We start from the raw sequence: 24,573 nt of genomic DNA on the forward strand, positions 1-24,573 counted from the left end.
TTCCAAAACAACATAGAAAAAAAGTTTATTTCCAAATATATCCCTTTGCTTCCTATCGACAAATAGTAGTTGATCAATTAATGAAAACACATGAGAACACACACATATTAACAATCCTCATTGGTGTCAGAAAAATGTCCCCACACAAGATAATGATAATATAATAAGATAAGACAATAGCACAACGATTGTAATAGAAGGTTTTGTGCTTCACAGCAGAAATGCTATAAATCGACACAGAACTCTCTTCTTTGCTGGTGGAATGCATGCACAACAGACAAAGTGAATCACAACACTAACTGCTTTGAAGAAGTGTATGGGCCTTCAGAGGTCAACATATATAAAAAAAAAAAAAAAAAGAGTTGTGGAAAAACAATTAGTTTAAGATATTGTCAATACTCTCAGAATCCCTGCAGGTTATTCTACCTTTGTCCGGCCCCCCTCTCATCAACCCCTTGTTTCGCCCTTCAAACATCCACAGGGGACTTACTAGAACATTACCAACAACAGATAGAAATATGACAAACAATTCTGCACCAGGCCCATTCCTTCGGTCTCTGCCTCGAAGCTGCAAGCTGATTTCGAGCACAAGGACAAGGTTACAGGCCCCATGAGAGCACGTTGACGGTATTGTGTTACACTGCCAATGCTTCTGGCAATATTGTGTCTTATTAATCATTAATCTGGTCGCTGGTGTTAGTTTCAGTGCACTGGGGATTGTGTTCACAGCACTAAAGCTGATGATACATCGGCAATTTATAAGGCAATGAATATGTAATATAAAGGTTCCTGCAAAACACATGTCTTTGAGAGGGAGGCAGATTAACAACAGAGTCAAATGTACTGTGTATGGATCATAAAGCGGTTATTTAGGACAAAACATATGAGGAGTAAAAACCCTTGCAGTTAAAGATGCTAATGCTGATGTGGCAAAAACAATCCCTACAGAAAAGAATAAAACCTGACAGAGTGCATGGCACACTTTTGATTCAGAAAAATCACCCATCTGCTGTTCCTTTGAGCAATAAAGGATTGACAATGACCCATCACAGTTACTGTATGTTGGCACGACACAATCTTTTGGTTTGCATGTTATACAGTAAAAAGCTACACATCTCAGTGGAGAAGCCAAGCACCCAAAAAAGATAATTCTTCAAATCCTATATTTCGTAATATTTCAAAATGAGCAAAACATGCTTCAAAATGTATTTCCCTCCAGAATTTAGCTCTAAATTAACCTCGGAGAATATCGCATGAAAAGCAAAGAAAGGAGAACTTGCCAGAGCCAAGCGGCGTCACAAAGTTATTAGTTCATTATTAATATATTAAAACGCTTTGCTGGAGTCCTGAGGAGCCCTTAAAAAAGTCACAGGTCAAAGGTGACGCAACAGCCTTTCCCGTCTGAGTTGAGCATGTCTTAGAGGAAGGGATGATGTCTGGTTTCCGTTCCGAGCAGGAAACAATTACATGTGTCCTCCTGCGCTTGACCTCTGCTGTCCATTGCAGACGGGGAGCCAGAGAAACAGAGGAGGAGAGAGAGGAAGACAGACAGAGAGAGAAAATATCCATTCGTCTCGCAGCATCTGTGCCCTTTACTTTGTCCGGAGCTGATAATCTGCCAAGAAATGTAACAGCAGAGCATTAACGCAGCTTTCCTCCTCTTATCACTCCTGCACATTACATTACTGCCAATGAGCCCCATTAAATCCCTAAACAAGATTTACACAAACTATCTGTAGTGGAACTCTACTAAATCACAATCCCGATATCTACCACGTTCCTGTCTTGGATATTTAATTCTCTGCCGGTTCAGACTTTGACCGATCATTTCTAAAACTCACATCTATTATTATGAATATTAGTTATACATCAATCCTAAATTGGCAAAATCAGAGATATGCATATTTGTATCAGTACTGTCTAATAAAAAAACAACAAGACATGGCCAAAAGTATGTGGTCACCCCGTCCACATATTTTTGTGTACTTTTGATGGCGGTCTATTTTTCATGGTTCGAAGTAGACACCTTTAGTTACAATAAAGGCAAATGTCAATGCTACATGATATATTAGACAATTGTGTTTGGGGAGGAACCATCATTATTAGTTACTGTTTGAAATTGCATTATTAATGTATCCCCAATCCCCAATTGCATGTTATATAGAAAACATTTTCGTACACATTGATGCTTGAAAACACCGACATGCCAGTATCAAAGATCCAGCTGCAGTGTGATGCTGCCCGATCCTATTTGTGAAGTAGTCACTTACTGCTGTACAGTACGGCTGCTAAATGCCTGTTCATCACTCATTAATAAGTCAGCAGTCAGTCTACAGTATCAAGGAATTGTTTAATCAGTGACAGTGTGTCTGCATGTAGTGCCGAGTGAAATGTGATCAGCCCCGTCTTCTCTCCCTATGTTGCTGATGGTAACAATAAGAGAAAGGTGATAGCATTCTCTCCAGTCCCCCCGACTTTATCACTCTTCTTTCTCTCACTCCTACCTTCCTCTTTTCTATCTCTCTCTCTTTTTTTGCTTCCTTGCTGATGTTACAGCAAGGCGATAGCATCCACTGAGTGCCACCCTGGGAGCATCATGGCACTTTGTGGCATCATTCAACCTCCGGCAGCCCCCGACTCGTACCCGACACATCCAGGTAATGGATATGACGGATGTTATAGAGTCAGGTTCATTTGTCGGGCGTAGGTATTGGGCTCCCATCTCCATATCATTTCCATTTGCCACCCATTGAAACTAGTGAACTAGTAAGGAGGACTTTGCTGCAGTCTCATCAACATATTGTGGCTATAATGTGGAAATATGCAATTATGTGTGATCTGTCCAAAATCAAGCATGCCTTTAAGGTAGAGATGTAGCTTCTTCAACATATTTCAACATTTTCTTCTAGGTAAAATCTCAAGTTAGTGAGTTGGGTGACAAAAGTTCAAATCTCACAAACACTGAACTATGTCTCATGCCCTTTGAAATATGCCGAAAGGTTCATTCCGCAGCAACTGAATCTACTGTTCCCAGGAGCTTTGGTACAACTTGACTGCATTCTCCCAGCTGTACAGTAGCCCTGTTCAAATTCGGGCAAGTAAGAACCAAAGAATTTTACGCCATAAGCTAGCAGGCTTGTAAGGTTTCAATCCTTGGCCTGCTGTGTGGTGTCATTCTATGGCCCTGAGGTCATGGCTCATGGTGATAGAGCCAGGTAATGGATATGATGGATGTTACACAGCTAGGTTCACTCCTAGGCCACACACTGAATAGTGATGCAGAAAGACTGATCCTGACGCCTCCTCGCAAGGAAAACCTCATATCTAATCTCAGGGTGACCTCGGGTTTGGACTCCAATTTCACGAAACAGCAAAAAAGGGAGTCCATAAGTCCTACACAATGTGGGCACTTGATATTTGTTATTGACATTCTGTTTAATATATCATATCTATTATCATCCGATAGTAATAACTTCTCTGTACAACTGCTTTGGTTTTAAAATTTGATGCCACTTTCAAGCAAATCGGCTCAAACCAAACTCACACAGTCCTGATGAGGCGGACTACTTGAGTACTTTTTAGCTTTGATTGTTGCTTATTTAGTGAGTTGAAGTATCATAATCGGTAGTGTGTGTGTGTGTGTGTATCTGGGGGGTGGGGGGTGTGAGTATATTTTAGTGTGTATTTTTACCTCCACTTTGTGTGATGTAGCGCACCCATGGTAATGCCTGGTAACCGCTCTTCTCTATGATCTTAAGGTAACGTACCTAGGGAACACAGACAAGTCAAATATAGTTATTTCATTCATTCATACACACCAAAATATATATATATACACATGTGTCTATAGGCTGTATGCTTCAGTGTGTTCATGACAGCCCACTTATAGCAGGTGTAAATTACCCCTGTCCATTGAAAACCATGTATCTCTGAATTTGGTGATTTTAAATTTTTCAGACAATTTGAAAGATAAATTGTTCCCTAAACGTTTCAGCAAAATGATCGTACTTCTAAAGCTAAATAAACCGTTTAAAACCCAGTAGATCAACAGAAATGCTGTTTACTGAAAAGCGTTCTGCTTTTCTTACTTGATGAAAGGTTTTGTTTCAGGGATACATCATTTTCCCAGGACAGTGCAACATTTAAATGGTGGGGATCATATTATATATATATATATATATATATATATATATATATATATATATATTATACATTTGACAAAGAAGAAAAGCTAGTGTATGGTTGTTAATAAAGATTACAACCTGAATCCCAGACACCGTGAAATAGGGGATCTCAAAGTCAACTGTGATTGGTCTCTTTGCTTCCAAATCATCACTGTCCACACTGGGCAGCCCAAAGTGCGCCCGCATCGTGTACTCCTTTCCACCCTAGACATGAGAAAATAGAAAAGAGGAAAAGTTACGAAGCCGTTAATTGAAAATTCAGAGTTCACAAACAGGTATTTGACGTTAATTAATACAAGGTTGTTTATACTTTATATTCGTGGCCACGTGGGACAACACGTGGGATGTAATATTGAGGTGAATCAGATTTATATTCACCATCTGACATTCTTCATACCAGCAATTGTTTAACACATCATCCAAGCATGTAGTCTGTTAGTCTGTACTTTGGTTTTACTTGCTGCAAATCAGTTTCCATATTGACTTGAAAGCCCCTGAAAATTTGGCTTCAAGTCACATTTTCTCTATAACATTTACAATGTACGACTAAATAAACAAACATCAAAGTTATAGTCTTGAAAAAATTGAGTCCAACACTCAAAAACGAATCTGTGTGGGTCTTATCTATTTAGTTTGACAGTAATCTGGCAACAAAAGCAAACAACCCAGTTATAATCACTTTTTTAATTTAGTCAAATATTGTATGTTATATGTTCATATACTTATTTGTGGATTGGGGTTTTAAATAGCTGGACGGAGCTGAAAGCTGGTGGACTGTGGAGGAGTCTGTTTATCAGTCTCTTATCACAACAAGCCACTGATTCATCTTTGTTTCCTTGAGCCTCTATCAAACATTACAAGTTGAGTATGGTTCCCTGAGAGAAAACGCTGTTTTACAGTGTCCAGAGGTTGATGGTGACAGAGAGAAATGTGCTGCCGAGTCATACACCTGCTGGAATGCAATACGTCACCAGTAATGACAATTCTTAACCCTCCTTGACAGACTGAAGGTGTAATGAATTACTGAGAAGATATCAGAACTTGACAGATAAAAGGAGGAAAATTCTCTTTTCTTTTATGGTTTTGGTGACAGCAGAGACTGATACCAAAAACGTGACAGGAAGAGCAGAAGTGCATCACTTTAATGTTGCAGCTGGTAAAGGTGAAGCTTATGTTATTTACTTTATATACTGCCAGAGAAGCTTGTGAAAACCCCCCATGGACCAATAATATTTTCTATTATTAGCCTGTTCCGGAGAGGGGACTTTTAACTTAGTTTATCAAATAGATGTTGAACGAAAAGTGCAATATGTGCCGCTGAATTGTAGTGAAGTACAAATATAAATAGCAGAAAATGGAAAGTAAAGTAGTACCTGAAAACTGTATGGTGCTCAAGTAAATGTAATTTGTTACTTTTTATCATATTGACGTTGCCTTTAAAACCTTACAGTGGTTGAATAAGATAGAACCATTATAAAAAATCAACATGTACTTAATGCATTTTAGGTTATGAACTGTGATAGTTGCCACACTAACAGGGAAAGACTTGATGTTCCACAGCACCACGCTCTTCTCGGGCACCCACTTGGCGGTGCCTGTGCTGGTCTTGAACTTGGGTGAGTCGGCATCACTGGGCACTGGCACCAGAATGGACACATTGTTGGCAGTGGACCGGCTCTTAAACTGACTCCGAGCCTGTGGAAGGTGAAAGAGGACAGAGTTCAAATGTCATCTGAGGCCTTTACAATAAAAAAAAAAAAAAAAACGAGCAAGGAGGTCTTGGTGATTATGCACCCTGCGGCTTGTTAATTTGAGTCTGTATGGCCGTCACTGCCTAAAACAGATGGTATGCGTCAATCCACCCGTGAAGTATGTGTCGTAAATATTAAACGAGTTTCAGTGAAGGGGCTAGATGAGTGGATAAAGTTGTGGGGCTCTGTATGTGTCTTAATGTTTGTGTGTCACTCATCCTTACCTTCACCTTGATCTCCACACGGCTGTGAGAGAACTTCTCAATCACGCTCTCGATCCATATGAGAGGCTTCACCTGTCAGAGAGAGAGAGAGAGAGAGAGAGAGAGAGAGTGAGTGGACAAGGTCAGAGAGCTAAAGTGTATCACGACAACACACATCACCGGTGACACGGTGGACAGGAGAGAGAGAGAGAGAGAGAGAGAGAGAGAGATTGTGTTTGTACAAGGGAGACAATCGCTGCTCAGCTGGATAGATCACATAGATTTCAGGCACAGCAGCCCCCCTCAAGTATCCTCTGGTTCATTGAACAGCATGTCAGGATGATTGGCAACATGTGGCTTAGCAGACAAGCTGAACCGCAACTTATCTTGAAACATATTAACTGTTGTAGTAACGTGGCATTTTACACAAGCACTCAAATTTAATAGTCTTTCAAATTTGGTCATAAAAGAGTGAAGATATTTACTGAGGCTAAATACTTTGCAGTACAACAATACCATTGATCAATAATGAAGAATATAAAAGTCTAATATGTTTTGTACGAGGAAGATGCGGAAAAGAATTACCTTTCTAGGTTGTGATGGTATCTGTGTTTAAACTTTAGTGCGAGACAAATATGAAGTGTGCTCTTGGTGTTAGTGGTATGCAGGTGGTGTGTGAGTGTGAGTGTGTGTTATAGAGAGCAGTTTGTTTGTGTGTCCTACTTACTGTGGTGTTGAGGCGGTAGGACATGAGCTCGCTCTCGCCGTCGGGGGGGATGAAAGAGATGGTGCGGTCGTTCTCGAAGCGTGACAGACGGACACACTGATGGAACTTCACATCCTCCAGCTCCACAGTCTTACTCTTCTCTCCTGACACACACACAAACAATACACGCACAAAAGCACACACAAAGATTGAGAGCCTTCCAAGCAGCCTTGGGGAAATCAAGGTCAATGTAATGATGATTGACAGACATTCACTTAGTCTCTCTCACACTCACACACACACACACACACACACACACACACACACACAGTGTGCTCTGCCCTTTTCTTGTCCCCCTCTGAACAGTTATTCAGCTGCTACATTCAAACACATACACACACCATCACACAGTCTGTGTGCCTTCAACCTGCTGCGATCATCTTCCCCTGTACTGAAGCCCATTTAGCTGTCTCACAAACACATCCACACCTGAACTAACACACATACAACACAGTAGATAAATATTCTATAATTTAAAAAAAACATAGCTGTGTGTTGTTTTTTCATTACTGATTTACTGTTTGTGTAATAAATCCGCCTACTACACTAAAGCAGGTCGTTTATTATGGTCTTATTTTGTGAAATAGCCTACAGTGAAGTCTTTATGAGATGTCACATTATTTCCCCCACTGTATCATTAGTAATACGACTGCTTAAATGCACAACCATTTGTCAGGTGAGGGGTTTAAAACCTGCCCGACACAGATAGCCACATATCTGGCATTTTTGCTGGATCAACAACAAATTATTAATTGATTATAAAATTAGCTTTTGACTCATTTTCTGTTAATTGACTAATAAAAACAGCATAGTGAGTATAGTTATGAATATGGTTACCAGTGACCAATTAAGCAGCGCTCTACCTTTTATCTTACATTTCTAAAACTCTGCAGGAGTACGACAGAGGCTGCTGTAGACAAAAATCAGCAGATTGTGTCGGCTAGAGAATTTAACTTTACCAGACAATTCCTCCCAAGGATGAAGCAAGAGTGCAGCGCTGCAGCAATGGGCATTTAAAAAGCGCGACCTCCTTAATGGTGGCATTTGTAGTCTGCTGGAGAAAGCCTCCTCCTCTGTGGTTAATGGAGGGTGCTGAGTGGTGGAAAACTGCTGTAATGACTGTGGGCCTTCAACCAAATCCCCCATTCAACAGCGAGCTTAAAGCCTGCCTCACCTGCTCTGAATGCAACCCTGGACCAGCACTGCCGGGAAAGAAGATGTGTGTGCACGTGTACTTATGTATGCAGCTTCCCTGTTCATTGTCCTCTTTCTCTCTCTCGAGTGTGTGTACGTGCATAGGTTTATGCATATTTTCTTCCTTGTTTCTCTATTGATTTTGCTTTGGTGTGTGTTTGCATGTGTGCGTGTGTGTGTGTAGGGGTGTGTGACATTTCCTCATGCTTGAGAGGGGACTGGCTGAGGTCAGGTCTAGGGAGAGTACAACACTCCTGGACAAGCAAAGCAGGAAAGCCCTTTAGCGCATTTTCTGTGTCTCTAATTCGGTTTGTTTTTATGTCAGTAACACGCACACCTGCATGCAGCGGTATCAAGACGACAGGAAAGAAAGGTCGTACGGGACACTCTCTGTCACTGCCAGGACCTCAGGCGCCGGAAGAAGAGACAGGTGTGTGTGTGTTTGTGTATGTACGTTTGCGTACATGCCAGGTGGGGATTGAAGATGCAGCAGTGTCCCCTGTGGTTCACCTTTAAGGCTGCTTTAATATACAGCAGCAGACAAGAGGAACCTAATCTGTTTTCTGTCTGCTGTAGCACAGTATAAAAAGTGACACAAGGAACACAGGGAACCGTTTCACAATGGCATGTGGAAAATGTTTCTGTCCAAAGCATCTTACAGTGCTGTAATATCACTGGACCCAGCGGACAGAGAGACAGGTTAACACAGGCTTCTTAGCATTTAAAGGTTGAGGGCACAGGATACGTAGCGATTGGTGGATTATTTTCTGAAACGAAAAAGAATCTACAACTCCTTTTGGTTGTCGATTAATCATTTATGTCATCTTTTCAGAAAATATGCTACATATTTCTTGGTTCCACTTTCTCAAATGTGAAGACAGGAAACAATACTATAACGGAAATAATCTGCATTTAGTCATTAGAAGATGTCACTTTGGGCATTTTTTTCTCAGCACATTAAAATTGGGATGTAATCAGCAGATTAATTAAACATGAAAAGAAGTCTTTATGACCTGGATCTCAGCTCATACTTTCCTTGTTCAGGCTCAGAGCCTTTAAAAAAAACATCTTAAGGAAAAAACTAATCCTAAAAGCAAACACATCAAACAAACATACAATACCTCTGATGAATAATATGCATTCATTTCAGGGACATGTGACCAGGTGTAGACACTCAAATGTTACAAATGATCAGATATTTTAGTGAAAAGGCCAGAGTGTTTAAACTGATTGATGACTAAAAAGTGGCTTTTTGTGGACTTTGTCATTATGAACACAACTTGTATGAAGTTTCTAGTGATGATTCTGGACTTTTTCCAGCAGAGGGCAGTGTTAAATGACTTATAGTTTTTCTCACATTTTGGAAGCATCCAGCTGTGATAAAATGTGCAGATGAGGCAAACATAATAAACGCCAAATGACTGCAAAATGACATTTAAAAAATAAGTGTAACTGTTGAGGATGAGAGGGCAAAGCATACTTTAACATTTGTATAAACATTCAGCGTGAGTGTGTTTGTTGCTGTATCTGTCAGTGTGTTTGTTTGATCGCTATTTGTGATCATCTTTTCTAAAGAAATGTTATTTCCCAGACTGCAAAACACAGTGGGTGGGGGGGGGGGGGGGGGGGGTTGTGTGCTGCCATATACAGGATATCCACAGACCCTCACCTTTCATCTGCAGGGCTGTAGCCTGGGGTGAGGATTTACTGAGAGGCAAAGAGGCTAGACAGTGATGGAGCTTTTCCCCTTCAGTAACGAGTAGTAGGGGGGAAATGAATGAAGAAATGAAGGCAGGAGAGAGGAGGGAAAAGAGGGAGATGAGAGGGAGAAGGGGGGAGGGGGTGCAGGAATAGACAAGGGGAGATGTAGCAGTGGGAGACGTTATTGGAAAAATTGGGAAAGTAGGAGGAGAGGGAGATGAGGAAGGATGAAAGCTAAGCCGAGAGAGATTTGCAAGAGTGCTGGCTTTCGACAGAAAGAGGAGGTGAAAGTGGAAGTCTGAGGGGGAGTTCAAGGCAAGTGCTCCACCATCAACCAGTAGTACATTTACAATTACATCTTGGCGTTTCAGCATTACTCGAGCAGATTTTTGAAGCAAATTTATATCAAGGGTAAAATATGTTTCATTTAAAATGCAATAAAACTTCCCTTGTTGACAGTTTACAAGTCCTCTATCAATAATGTCAAATTTTGGCAGCTTGAGATGAATAAAATATTAAAAATATTCCTCTATGTCACTCGTGCGTAACAGTCTGTCAGCTGTCAGCTCAGCATGTGAAATGTACCGATAGCAATTTACAAAGTGGAACAGAAAGAAAGGGACGACGGGTAATGAGATCAAATTGGCCGCTGCCTGATGCTGTACATTTACGCATACAACAACGTTAAAACTATACAACACAGCATTTTTCAAGAAGCATTAGAGTTATATCATCAAACGAAACTGTTGTGTGCTTTGCATTACTACCTAAGTCAGTGATTCCACACCTTGGGAACATGTACACCGGGCGGTACGTGGGAAGTATTCTAAGATATAACGAAATGATCCACGCTAACCTTTTTTGCCCTCTCTGGGATTCAAGTGAACTTCACTGTCTTCGTGACTCTATTGCTTCCTCATTTTCATGAGTCATGCTCATGTATGACACGGAGCATGACTCGCTAAAAATACTTACTGCCTGTTATTTCAAACAGCACTTTGTCGTTGAGGCCCAGTCTGAGTTCAGGCATCCCCGAGAGGACTACTTTGAGCTTGACAGTGCCCACTATTTCACTCCGCAGGACGCTGCCATTGGCGTTCACCTGTAGACAGAAGAGAAAGGCATGACTTTAAACAAGAGTTCACTGTTGTTTAAAATGCTCTTAAAGCTGCTTTGTTTAAATACTGATGTGATACGGATCAGGAGCAGCCATTCAGTACATACAAACAGACTGAGGGACAAGACTGAAAAGGTGTCCGCTTGCAGCTTGAGAAATGTAAGCGAGGTGTTGATGTGAAAGAGGATGAAGAACTGAAAACCTTTTTAAAAAGTCCCCGATCACAGAAAAGGAAGTGGTATTTCATACAATGTTTACTTTTCAAAGTCAAAGTACAAAGTCAAATCATTTTACAGCAGTTCCAACATTATAAGTAAGTTGAGACTTTATCAAAAGTTGAAAATGTTGTATAATAAAATCCCTTTTTGAGGAATTAATTCTGACTGATGTATTTCGTCTGCTTACATTGTCTTCAAACCTTTGAAATATGCTGCTGTATAAGTCCCTCCTCACTGCACACAATGCAGAGACGTAAACACGTTGTTGATATCAGAGACTGTTTACTTAGCAATTCAATTCAAGGAAAGAGACTGTTAGGAGGAGTCAAAACATGCCAGGGCTTTGACAAAGACACGGACGAACCCCACTTGGCTTCAAGGAAGCACTTTGACTTTTTTAAGAAAATACATAATTTCGAATGACGGATCAAAACAGTGGATGACGATGGATAAAGAATGTAGAACTGATACTGGAGTCAATATGATGATGGGTAAGTCATATCTATTAAAGAGTTGATATGTCTATCTACAGTATCTGTTTTGTTTTGCTTCTTGTGATCTTATTCATTGTATTGTATATTCCAGTAAAAGAAAAGAGTTCCTCATTAAATAATAATCATTCATATTATAGTAATATAATACTGTAATATTATTACATTGTAAAATATCATCTTTTAAGTAAACATTGATATGGTGAAAAGAGATGATGCATTAAGTACAAAATAAATGTCTAAGATGTCTGTAACTGTCTGTCTCTTTGCTGAGTCAATTTCTATTTTCTGGAAAAAGTATGATATTGACGGAGCAAAGATTGTCCTCACCAGTAGATTTACTGACTCAATGACATCCATGAACACTTCGTTCTTCCTGTACTTGATGCCCTCTGACCGCCAGGACACAGCATTAGTGACGGTGGCTGGAGGTCGAGGAGCTCCGATTTCCAATTTATGACCCTGCTGGGTGATGTACCTGAAAGAGACAAAGGCAGAGAAAAAGTTGTTTTACTGGCGTCAAACTGTTTTTATCCTGCTGAGTGAAACCCCTGCATACCCATGAGGGCATAGTCCTCATGAAGATGCTTCAGAGAGAGACAGAATCTCAAGTTTTGGAGAAATATCTCAAGATTTTGAAGATAAATAAACAGGAAATTACAACACACCATTATTTTGTATTAATCACACCTCATCACTTAAAATAAATTACCATGTCTAGTGTGAGTAAATTAAAGAAGGTTGGTATTCATGCATGTAAGAAGATTAATCGTGGATGCAATTGGAAAATGGAGATCTGCATGAACCCGTTGTGACTAAAGCCACAGATAATATGACTTACATGCATTTGTTACATGATACTAAACTATCAAGTGTTGCTTGAGTAAATGAAAGTCCAGCATCAAGTGTCTTAAAGAGGTTTGAGCCACAAGAAGATGTCAGAACAGCTTTAATAGGTTTGAATGCTTCTAACATTGGAACATTACTGGGAGTCCCCCTCCCTTCTGTTTCACATTACATGCATTTATTTGATCCATTGCTGATATTAATATGTTGATTGGTGCAATCAATAATATGTATAAGTGTCCTAGCCTTGACCGTGGCAAAATACTTTCTCTTTATATTTGACAACACAAATATGTTCCCCGTGTATCCGTCCATCAATCCCCTCATTCACTGCACAGTACTGTAGGTTGTCTCTTAATGTGCTCTGTACTGTAGGTTGTCTCCTGTACTGTAGGTTGTCTCTTAATGTGCTGTGTACTGTAGGTTGTCTCTTAATGTGCTGTGTACTGTAGGTTGTCTCTTAATGTGCTGTGTACTGTAGGTTGTCTCCTGTACTGTAGGTTGTCTCTTAATGTGCTCTGTACTGTAGGTTGTCTCTTAATGTGCTGTGTACTGTAGGTTGTCTCTTAATGTGCTGTGTACTGTAGGTTGTCTCCTGTACTGTAGGTTGTCTCTTAATGTGCTGTGTACTGTAGGTTGTCTCTTAATGTGCTGTGTACTGTAGGTTGTCTCCTGTACTGTAGGTTGTCTCTTAATGTGCTCTGTACTGTAGGTTGTCTCTTAATGTGCTGTGTACTGTAGGTTGTCTCTTAATGTGCTGTGTACTGTAGGTTGTCTCCTGTACTGTAGGTTGTCTCTTAATGTGCTGTGTACTGTAGGTTGTCTCTTAATGTGCTGTGTACTGTAGGTTGTCTCCTGTACTGTAGGTTGTCTCTTAATGTGCTCTGTACTGTAGGTTGTCTCTTAATGTGCTCTGGCTGTGTCCAGGGCGACATCATGAATAGGAGGGAGCTGTACTTAAACAACATGTGACCAGGCCACCCCCTCTCCCCGACACTTTTCACTTCTCTTGGCCTTGTTTCCACTGCAGAGCTCGCTTCTCATTTATGCCATCACATTTTCCCTGCACTATAATGTCTTGGGGTATTTATTATTTTCATGCTTTTACAATATACCACGTTACTTACAGTATAAAAACATATCCTGAATAAATGATAGACTCCAATTTCGTGTGTTTGTTTGGCGAGCAAACTTATGTATGTTGGCAACGTGGATTGTGCAGTAAAAAAACAAAAGTGCATATTTTCATTTGGTCTTCACTAAACAACAATCACCCTACAAATGACTACTGATCTGTAAAGTAACCTGGGTGGGCAATTCAAGAAAACAAATGGTGTTTTAGATATTTTTGTTAAAAACATTCTGATTTGGTGCTAACTTGATCACAGTGAACCTACTATGGAGAAGAGGCTAATATTCACAAAAGGGCAGGATATAGATGTTTCGCAGACATGTGCCTTAGATCTGCTTACATTCATTTCCATCAATTTCTCAAAACAAAAACGTGCGCAACTATTTTAAACTGCCAACACGAATAAAAACGACACATGCCGACAGTGATCCAAACTGTGTTATCTCCGAGGCAATCCCTTTTCTCCTAACCCCTTTGTCTTTTCTGACCTCTTCTCTTCCCCCTTTCCTATTTGTAGTTGTCCCTCACCTTCTCTTCTCCTCTAGAGGCCTGAGCATTTCCCCCTGAGTCAATCACACACTGACCCAATGTTCCACAGAAAGCTGCTGTCCTCACACTCCTCTCTTGTAGAAATAAGTGCAAAGCCAGCAGAAGCCCAAACATAGTCACAATGCCATTTTCATAACCCATCTTTTTTGTGTGTGGCTGTTTCTGTGTGGAAACCCCCCAAAAGATCTGCCGGCAACAAGGCGGGTGAAGTGGTACCGCTGCTTGTGATTCTTACCAAATGTGTATGTGCTAGGTCCTTCTTTTCGGTAGACTAAATACAGCAACAGGAATGGTATCTGTGTTCCATATGGAGTTTCTAATTTGAGAAATGGGTTGCACGAAGTTATGCACGGGTCAAACAGCAAAGGTATTAATAATGTGTCTGTCTTAACCCAGACTCATTTCGAGGTTGCACTGTGCTTCTGGTAAACAAAATTGCAAAAGTATTGTGCATCTGTGTCATTGATTCAACCGTTCAAAGTACTCAAAATACTGACGAAACCAGATTCCTTTGCTCAAATAACTAATTGTTCTGTTTTCTTCTTTTCAATATATTTATTTAAACTTGAAATAACAAGTTGTTTTTGTTACTTGCTCAAAGGAGTTGTGAACACAACTTTTGGCAAATCATTTATCTTTTAAGTTGATATGGTGAGTGGCATGGTATGGAAGGAACAGATGCTTATTTACACATCCAGCAGCTACGGAGCAAAATTATAATTCATTTGGAGTTGAGTTTGTGTCCACCAGGTGAATGGCAGGCCAGTATTCGCTCTTGAGGGAAATATCTGGCTCTGTTGTGGCTCAATGTTCACCAGCTAGTCGCTAACTGTCTCTGTACGCTATTTGGTGCTGAGCAAGAAGTGTACAAATGTCTTATTTTCAGTCCAACTGTACGTTTCTTATCTAACTTCTATGGGAAAAAGTGCTAGATAAACAAGTTTTAGATTGATTGACAGATTAAGGCAAATAGTTCTCCCTCGTTTTCTGTCCCAGTTCCTCCCACCTACGGGGTGAACGCATGTTGACACGTAGCAAAGTCTGACAGTGTTGAAAGATAAAAGGCGGCGACTAGTGGGCTTGAGGTCGACGTCGGGTTGTTTTGTTGCTTCAGTGTTTGTTCTGTTTTTCCCTGATTCTCTTCAGAAATGCAAATGAAAGGATCTGGAAGCGGGGTTGGCAGCAAACTGACAGATTAGCATAACAATAGCAATCACAACAAACACACACACACGCACATGCATGAAGGTTCATACGAAGACACACACATGAACAGATTCACATGCATCCCTGCAGTCTCACTTGCTCAGTCTCTTGCATCCTCCCACTCATGCACACAGCATGCAGCATGCAGACAGAGAGACAAAGTGAATGTGTGTATGTGTAGTGTGTGTGTGTGTGTGTGTGTGTGCGTGTTGGTGTGCGTGTGTATGCACAAGAGAGAAATGACTTTTGTGCGTCTCCTTGGAGAAGAGAAGAGCAGGGCTTTTCTGTCTGAGACTCTCGAGTGTGTCCAGCTGACGGTGTCATTGTGTCTGAGTGCCAATAGGAGCCTGGTAATTATCAGCACGATTCAGACAACAAACACACATACTATACACACGCACACACACACACACAGCCTCAGTCAAGCATTGGTGCACAAACAGCACACAAAATGAATCATCAATCACATACCACAAAATCCCAATGTGTGACATTAAAATAGGAAACAATGCACCGTGCAAGTTTGAACGTTTCAAATATAAGTTCATCATTAATTAGAAGCAAAGCTGATCACGTGCACACAGAACCCATGTTATCGTGGTACTGTAAAGGGACCGTTGAGCCTCTCCCTGGAGACAAATGCCTCTCTGAGGAGCCAAGAGGACGGAAAAAGCGAATCAACCCTGTGTACACCATAAACACAAAGACCTGTGAAGCCCAGGAATATAGTTGCTTCAGTTACTTTCACTTGCTGAATAGAGGTCCCCCATTCATTATAGCTTTCGTCACTGGCTGTACTTAATAAACAACAAATAAAGCAAATGGCACTTCAAACAGAATCATCGTGTGCTCTCACTCCCATCTCTGCTGGTCAGCTACAGTATGAAACACACTGCTGTTATCTCACTGAACAACTTTAACGTTTTGTTTTCTGATTGATGACACAGTTACCACTTGAGTTAATGTGGTTACATTAAAATCAGACTGGAGTGCTTTAGTGCAGTACGGCCTTTGAGAGTTTGAAACTTTAACCTCATACCTTCATCAGCCGGATTAATGGGACACACTAAAAAATGCCTGAGCACAGCGTCAACGAACATAATTGATTCAAGTTTTGTCAAATGTTGACCTTTTTTGTGGTTTGGAATGATTGTACAGTAACTGTTTCACTTTTAAGAGTAGCCACTCTTAATATTAGGCATGAACATGCAGACACAGCAATTATTATTGTTGTCTTACTCTTGTAGGATCTTGCTGTCAGTTGTCTGAGGGAAACCAAAGTCCATCACTTCGTCCATCAGCTCGTACACCGTCACAAAGTTGTCACGAATACTCTCCTCCTCAAGCTCCTTAAAGTACTCCTTAAACACCTATGGACACATTCACATTTCAGTGTGTTTTGGTAGGGAAAGTGTACATTTATGCCATCTGCTCGCTGTATTCAACAAGCAAAAACCTGTAGCAAAGGCACAGCATCGGATAGATAATATGCAGCGAGGAAACAGCCAATAAATAAGAGGATTAGTTGCACTGGCTGGGCTGGTTGATAACAGAAGTGAACACAAGTAGCAGTAGTTAAAAACTTGGACTAAAGTCTCAGAAAACAGACGCACCTGTACAATTTTATAAAGAAAGGCGTACACCAGGGAAGCGTTTGCATTCTTCTTCGTCATCGCCACCACTGAAGAACGGACTGTTAAGAAATAACTGTACATCTACAAGACGGAGGTATGTAGCAAACATCTATTATACTGTAGGTGGTTAGGAGATGAATGCAATTAAGTCATAAGTTAGCACAATGAATCACAGTCTAAAGCAATTGAGAACATGGCCACAGGGAGGTAAAGCAGCTCAATTGTCTAATGCAGTGCACTGGGAATACCACTTACTCACAACTGCGATATCAAGCTGAATTAATAATGTGTAAGGAAGTTTGACTGCCCAATCTCACATTAAGGGAGGAGGATATATAGTGCATTACACATCACAGTGAATCTGTGTTCAATATTTCAACTGGCTGTGAAGCACGATGTGATGAAACAAGACGCTGAGAAGCTGCCTGCAGCTCAGACCTGAACCTGATGGAGCTGCATAGAGAAGAGAATATTCAGGTGTTAGAGGCTGTGGATCTCTGTTACATTTTTACTCATTTCTCCACAAGTAGGACTGTAGGGAAGGCTCTGACATTAAAGTAGAAAGACATTTGTAAAAATGGATACAGTAAAGGTTGCTGTGTTTGATCCACAGGAAGTGTGAGGAACCGTGGGTGACCAGAGGCGTCGCCTCAGCCTCCTCTTCTCTCTTCATCAGGATGGGCATGAAGTGGTCAATCTCATTCATGTCCATGTTCCCCATGTAGTTACGGCAGATTAGCACCTGGATCCAGAATGCAAAGAACAAAAAATATGGAGTCAGAAGATATAACTATAGAGACACTACCCAGTCATTAAATGTTGATAGCTTTTGGCTGAGATACCAAACCTGAGCGCTCAAGCTTAAACATGCTTCAAGAGCCACTGGCTGACTAAACCTGACCTCATGGATGGAAATGGCACCACTTTCCAGGTTCATCTAACAAGGAAATGTGCAAACTGTGTTGCCAACTTCTGATGATGAATTATGAATGCTCACCTTCCTAACATGAAACAGGAGCTAATGCAGACTTTAGCAAAGCTCTAGGGTTTCTCAGGTTTGAAATGATGGCAAACAAAGGGGCCACACCAGCAGCATGGCTATATGGATGGATGGTAATGTCAGTCTGCCAGTGGGTCCACCACTCTGGTTCAGACTGAAATATCTCAATAGCTATTGGATCAATTGCCATAAGATTTTCTACATACATTCATGGTCCCCAGAGGAAGGATCCTACTGATTTGAGTGATCTCCTGACTGCTCCTTCATATGCCACTATTTTGTCCATATATTCATGTCCCCATCAGGATGATTTTGTAATAACTTTGGTGATCTTCGGACTATTTAGTGAAAACATCACTTTCAATCAGTCCAATATTTTGGTTTATGACTAAATAACTGCAAAACTAACGGCATTTTCATCAGCCTCAGCTGTACTTTTTCTTTAGTGCTAATAGAGTGCTGCAAGAATGAGTCCAAGAACCCAGAAATTAGTCAGCATTGTTTCACTTCCGGTTCCCTCGTCTCAAAGTCAGTGGGTTTGTTAGATGCCTGAAATAAGGTCTATGTTTAACACATGCTTTAAGATATTTCAACGTTTTGAGCTACGGTATAAAAATCATCAGTAAATACCCCTCCCCTGAATTTTGAAAATGTTATGTCTTAAAAAGGTGAAAGGTGGAAGTAAGTATCATAAACTTGTGTTAACCACAGAGCTCTTCTTCTGCAATAATCCAACAATCCAAAGGCTAAGTCTCATTGTCTTTTTGTCAAACATTCAAGTGCGATGCTGACTTCTGGGGTTGGCCTTCAAAAATATGTCAAAAAGTGCAAATATTAGCATTCTAAAATGACTAAAATGTCGTGCTTCCATACAACCACTTTCTCTTGCGTGTATGTTGAATCCTCTTCTTTGTTATTGAGTCCTTACATTTTCCAGGATGGCGTTCAACGGTCTAAAAAGAGCAAGAACCTGTTTGTAATAAAGAGGTGGGTGTGGGCTTTTAATACAGCTAGCTAGTCAATTACTTATGGACATGTCTATGAATGCAGCCTTTCCCCAATACTAAAAATAGAGCCTCTCATGACGGCATACCTTCTGTTCTTTTGAGACTAGTGTCACGAGAGATCTTAATATATAACGGCTGAATGCAAACAGCTGAGTTTGTAAGAGACGCCCTCTTTCGAAATCCTGACATTAACTAAACAAACACTTGGATCACACAAACAAACTCCAAAAAGATGTTTTTGTCGTGTTAAGTCATGGATTACAAGTGATTACAAAAGACATTTACCAAAATTGACAGTACATGTTTATAGCACAACTGTAATGCATTTTAAAATAACTTCTGACATATTCTTAAAGATTCACTTCATTTAGCCACGAGAAACAACTGCACACTTTCCTAATCTTAATAGAAGCACACACATGCAACAGGATGAGTCAGCAGTCTTGCTGGAGTCCGGACACACAGAGTGAAGTGAAAAACGAGATCAAAGCTGATACGCTTGAGGGATCTAGATAACACACACACACACACACACACACACACACACACACAGGCGTCCCCCCCCCCCCCGTCCCCCCCCTTTCTTCAATAGAAGAGTCTGTTGAACTGGGGTCACACTAGGGCACATATAACAAAGGCAGGAGGAAATAAGAAATACAAAAAAGGAAATGCCAGGAGAGTAAAGTAATCTGGGGGAGAAAAAAGGATATGAACAGTTCACTGCTCAGGTTCTGTGAGAGGAGACAGACATCACAGAGTGAAGAGTTCAGAGGTCACTAGAGACAGAGAATGAGGTAGTCAAATCAAAAAAGAGCTGCAATACTGAAGACCCCGAGAAAGGTATCCAGAGGTGACCTTCTAGTTCTGGATGTAAACTTTGCTAAACAAAAACAGAAAGTGAAAGTATTTTTCCAGCCTCAGCTGGCCCATACGGTTGTATTTTATTCTATTTAAAGCGTGGTTGTTGGACTTTTGGCAACATTATCTAAAGGGATTTAAGATAGTCTGTTTAATCAATAACTGTTGCACCATTGATAAATGAAACAAATGGTTCAAAACAACAAAATACTCATCCACAGCCCATACTGCACTTAATGAGCACCTACAGAACATTGCAGTTAAAAAGCAAAACAGGAACACTGCATGTTGGTGCCACCAATATATCAGTTGCAAAGATCAAAGGCCCGATGTTGCACAAACTTCAAACTTATGAGAAGGAAGAAATCATTCGTAAAAGACTAGTTTACACCTACACAGAGTAACATCATGACTGTGTTCCAGTCATTTTAAATCAAATACGTTTATGATGAAAAGTAGTGACACATTTGTTATTGACTGCTCTATTATTGCCGCTGTTTCTAACTCCTCGCTGTCGGTATAATGATGTGTGCTTGACTTTATTTTGCTAAGTGACAATACATTCTGAATGAGGCAGGAAGCTGTGACAATTACGGCCTCGCTACGATCACAACGATGATTTAGAATAGCTCGTGTTCCACCTTTAGGAGTCAACATATTGTCATGTTGTCAGCTGGTTTCAAATGTGCGTCAGTTACACTCATTTTAGGAAGGAAAACATCAGATAGCGTTGTGTATTCAGCAGAGGCAGAACACATCAACCAGTGCACCTCACACAAACAGTTAGCATATTTCATGCCCCAAAGCAGAGCGCAGCTGCTTAATAATCCAGGTCTCATTAAATTCTACTGCGAGTGTGTTAAGACACGTCTGGTGTATGTGTTGGCATACAAATACTTTCAAAAAAACAGTACGTCTACATCCCTCCATTACATTGATTCCTGCAAATCTAATTATATGTGACAAAAAAGGGGTTTACATAACAACAGGTTAGTAGAAGATTAAAGTTTGAATAGAAAAAAAGAAATGAAATCAGCAGCAAAAACAGAAACAAAGAAGGCAGAGGAGGGTAACAATGAATACCATTTTCAAACTTGAACACTGAAGAATGTCACAAAAGTGAAATGATGTATTACTTAAGTAACCTTCGTTTTAAATGGCATTTATTTTCCTACAGCAGGGATCCATTGCGGGTTGAACCCAGAAGAATCATTTGTGTTGTTGTACTTGAATTTCCCAAAAGCAACAGCAAAACGTTTTCTCTTCAAACTATTGGTGGCTTTAAAACACTTGTCCTACTGTATCACTCAACAACCATTTTGGAAAACAATCACAGCACAAACCTGTAAGCATAACTCCATAACCCTCTGAGAAAAACAGAGCAGAATAATACTGATATTTTAGAGCGACATGGCCGTCAGGAGTTAACGGTAGCTTACTTGTAGACAAAATAACGGCACATTGAAGGCTAAAAAGATGACTCTGAGTTAGTGCATCAATAGCAACCATTCAACATTGTGCATGCTCACAGTGCCTCTTTTTAGCTAGAGGTTCATTGCTGCTCAAGACGCCCAATTCAACAAAACGAATGCACCAGCAAGCGTGTCTGAACAGTTCACACACACAGACACACACACAGACACACACACAGACACACACACACACACACACACACACACACACACACACACACACACACACACACACACACACACACACACACACACACACACACACACACACACAGCGCTCGAGCACTGATTTGTGAGCGAACAGCCAACGCAGATTCCCGTCCTTGGAAAATCAGGGCAAAGGTCTTGCATGCCTAGTTTGGACTATAGGCATTATCTGTTGTGTTTACCATGTTCACCATCTTAGCTTAGCATGTAACATTTGCTAATTGACACCAAACATAAAATATTGATAAGACTGATGGGAATGCCATTTCTTTTGCAGGTATTTTGCCAAAAAACAAACCATTGGACAATTTAAACGTTTGACCTGATGATGAAAGAATCAGCAAAGTCAAGTCACAAATGTCCGTACAAAATGTTATAGCAAGCCATTATTAAAAAGTTGCTGAGATATTTCAATCAGGAACAAAGTGATTGATCACGAGAGCGTGGCTAAAAAACCAAACTGATTGAACTGGTGAAAATGTGGAGGAACGTGCGCTGTTCCTGATAAATAAATACACTCAAAATACAACAAGAAAATGAACTGTAGCTCTTTTGGGACTGTTGAACCTCACACTTGTATGCTTCTAATGAAATGTGCTGCTTCCCATTACAACCCAAAAACGTCACTGGGAACAAATGATGCCATGCTGATTTCAGTAGCCTGACATTTCAGTCCACCTCGCAGGTCCCTGTAGCCAGCAGCGTGCGGTCTATAGTGCCCAGGAGCCACAACTCAGGGGGGGGGGGGCTGAGGGTGGAGGGGTAAAGGGCAGAGGTGGAAAATGTAGCTTCTGTAGCAGCTGTGTGTTTTCAACTGTGTCTAGAACTGTGTGTACAGGAGTGACCTGTCTACCTGACCACGACTGGTTTTGGTTGATTGCCTCTCTCAAATTATTTTCTTCTTTGGTGCATTGTTCAGTAGATTTTTGATTGCAACTGCATTACAGCAGCTATACGGGACAGAGGGAGGGAAAGGACTGAAGGTTAAGAGCTACTGACTTGCCCCAGGGCACAGATAGATAGTTAGGGGGAGAGACAACATTGAATCTGCACGAGCAGACATCCAGGCTATGAGGGACTGATCCTTTTCCCCCGTGGGTATTGTTAGGCATCAGGCTTCTTCATACACGTAAAACCTGTAAAACCTGATGAAGTAATCCTAAACCACAGCATATATATATATATAACAATTCAAATGCATTTTAAAGAATGTTATTTTTCTAATACTATTAGGGATGAAACGGAGGAATTATATTGTCAATTATGCTACCTATTACTTTCTCAAAACAAAAGCTATAAATGCCAAAAAAAATAAAAAAAATGAGTCCAAGGTTTCATCTTCAAATTGTTTGTTTTGTCAGACAAAGAGTTCAAAACCTAAAAAGATATGGTATAAAAGCTGAGTCGATTCGTCTAAACTATTGTGATGGATACATTTCGTTACATTTTTGCTTATTAAGCAAAAATGTAACAAAATGTATCAGTAGGCTTCTTATAGTGAACTGAATACCTCTGGGTGTTGGACTGCTGTTTGGGGACAAAACAAGCAATTTGAAGACCAAGAAAATGATAGACAGATTAGTTGTTGATCTATGTTATTAGTTATTGTAAGTTACAGCCCTAAATGAGGTTTAGCAAATTCTCCTATTTGAAAAGCTGGTCCCATAATGTTTTGATTTATCAAAACTGTAACTATAATCCATTCAGTGCTTCAGCACTACATAGTCTACAAGTGCCTAATATATGGGTTTGTCTCTCAAAATGCATTTCTAGTGAATGTCAACCTCCTGTCCAGACACAAGTTTGGCAATATGTTAAATTTATATTAAAGCCACTGTCATTTTTATTAAAGGATAACCTATTGGGCTGTAAAAAGTATTCGGTTTTAAACTCTGAAATTGGACACATCGGCTCCAATAAAGGCTGCATCGCTGCACAAGAACAAGTCCTCTGTGTTGGACTCAACGTTGGTGAAACGAGTTTGGCCAGTTGCGCCTCTCTTCCTGAATGCGCTCTGTCATACATGTGCGCGCACATACAAGCAGTAAGTTACACACGTCCTTCGATTTCTGGACACAATATATGCTGACGTACTCTTACAGCAGGAGCTGCGTTGACAGCCCCGATGTCAACTTTCCCCCCCCCCAACAACAAGTCGCCACAAACTTCACGTTACCTTTCCCTTCAGGTCGAGAATAAATATTGCCGACGCCGACATCGTTGGTGGAGAAAAAAAGAATCCTCAAGAGCAAGAACCAGCCGAGATAATATATGTAGGTCTACTGTCAGATATGGGTCATTTAAGAGGGGTAAGATTCACTCCCATCATCATCCTCCTCCTCCTTCTTCTCCTCTCTCTCTCTCTCTCTCTCTTCAGTCGTTAGGGTCTCGACTCGCTGGTTTTCCGGAGCGGAGCATCAAGTCAGCTGTAGTAACAGACACGCAACTTCCGGGGATTAGTGAGGGGATTTCTTTTTTTTTTTTTTTATTTTAATTCACCCAACATTACTAATAGTGTAAATTAAGCAACTGAGATGCCGACATTTACTCAAGCACTGTATTTAAGTAATACTTTTAGTATTAATAAAGATAATAAAGATTTGAATCCTGTACTTTTACTGGTAATGTTGTATTTTTTACATTTATTGCTACTTTTCTTTAAGTAAACTACAATACTCCATGACAGAGCAAAGTATTGATGGCTATGTTTTATTCACTCGCCTATTTGAGAACAGGCTATTTACATTTCCCAATAAAATGTTAAACCAAAACATATGATAGTATTACTCCTGTAAAATACATTAATATATATGTACTACCCAACAGTATGCAGTTAAATAAGTTCAACCTTAACATTTAGAAATTTGACATTAAGTTATAACATTTATGAAAATCAAATAGCCTACTCATTATCTAATAACAGAACCTTCTGCATAAATACTTCCAATTTTGATACGTAGGTCTGGTCTACTTCTTCCGAGAAGTCTGATAATGCAGAGCTTACTTGCAACGGAGTACTTTTTTTATTTTGCTCTAG

The 24,573-nt window shown here is 40.3% G+C and overlaps 1 protein-coding gene across 1 annotated transcript; it reads right to left on the bottom strand.

Moving 5' to 3' along the window:
• Window positions 1-23,925, bottom strand: ap1m3 (adaptor related protein complex 1 subunit mu 3). The gene is made up of 12 exons (XM_076088360.1): window positions 23,713-23,925; window positions 17,578-17,734; window positions 16,972-17,039; window positions 16,598-16,728; window positions 11,956-12,103; window positions 10,775-10,901; window positions 6,866-7,008; window positions 6,160-6,231; window positions 5,721-5,879; window positions 4,263-4,388; window positions 3,692-3,767; window positions 1-1,615 (listed from the first exon to the last, which is right to left on the bottom strand). Exons 1-12 carry the CDS (start codon window positions 23,752-23,754, stop codon window positions 1,593-1,595), a joined length of 1,272 nt encoding a protein of 423 aa, XP_075944475.1. The 5' UTR covers window positions 23,755-23,925; the 3' UTR covers window positions 1-1,592.
• Between the last annotated feature and the right edge of the window lie 648 nt (window positions 23,926-24,573).

The sequence above is a fragment of the Anarhichas minor genome, unplaced genomic scaffold, assembly GCF_050575085.1.
Source record: "Anarhichas minor isolate MPS153535 unplaced genomic scaffold, ASM5057508v1 ptg000010l, whole genome shotgun sequence".
Classification (NCBI taxonomy): domain Eukaryota; kingdom Metazoa; phylum Chordata; class Actinopteri; order Perciformes; family Anarhichadidae; genus Anarhichas; species Anarhichas minor.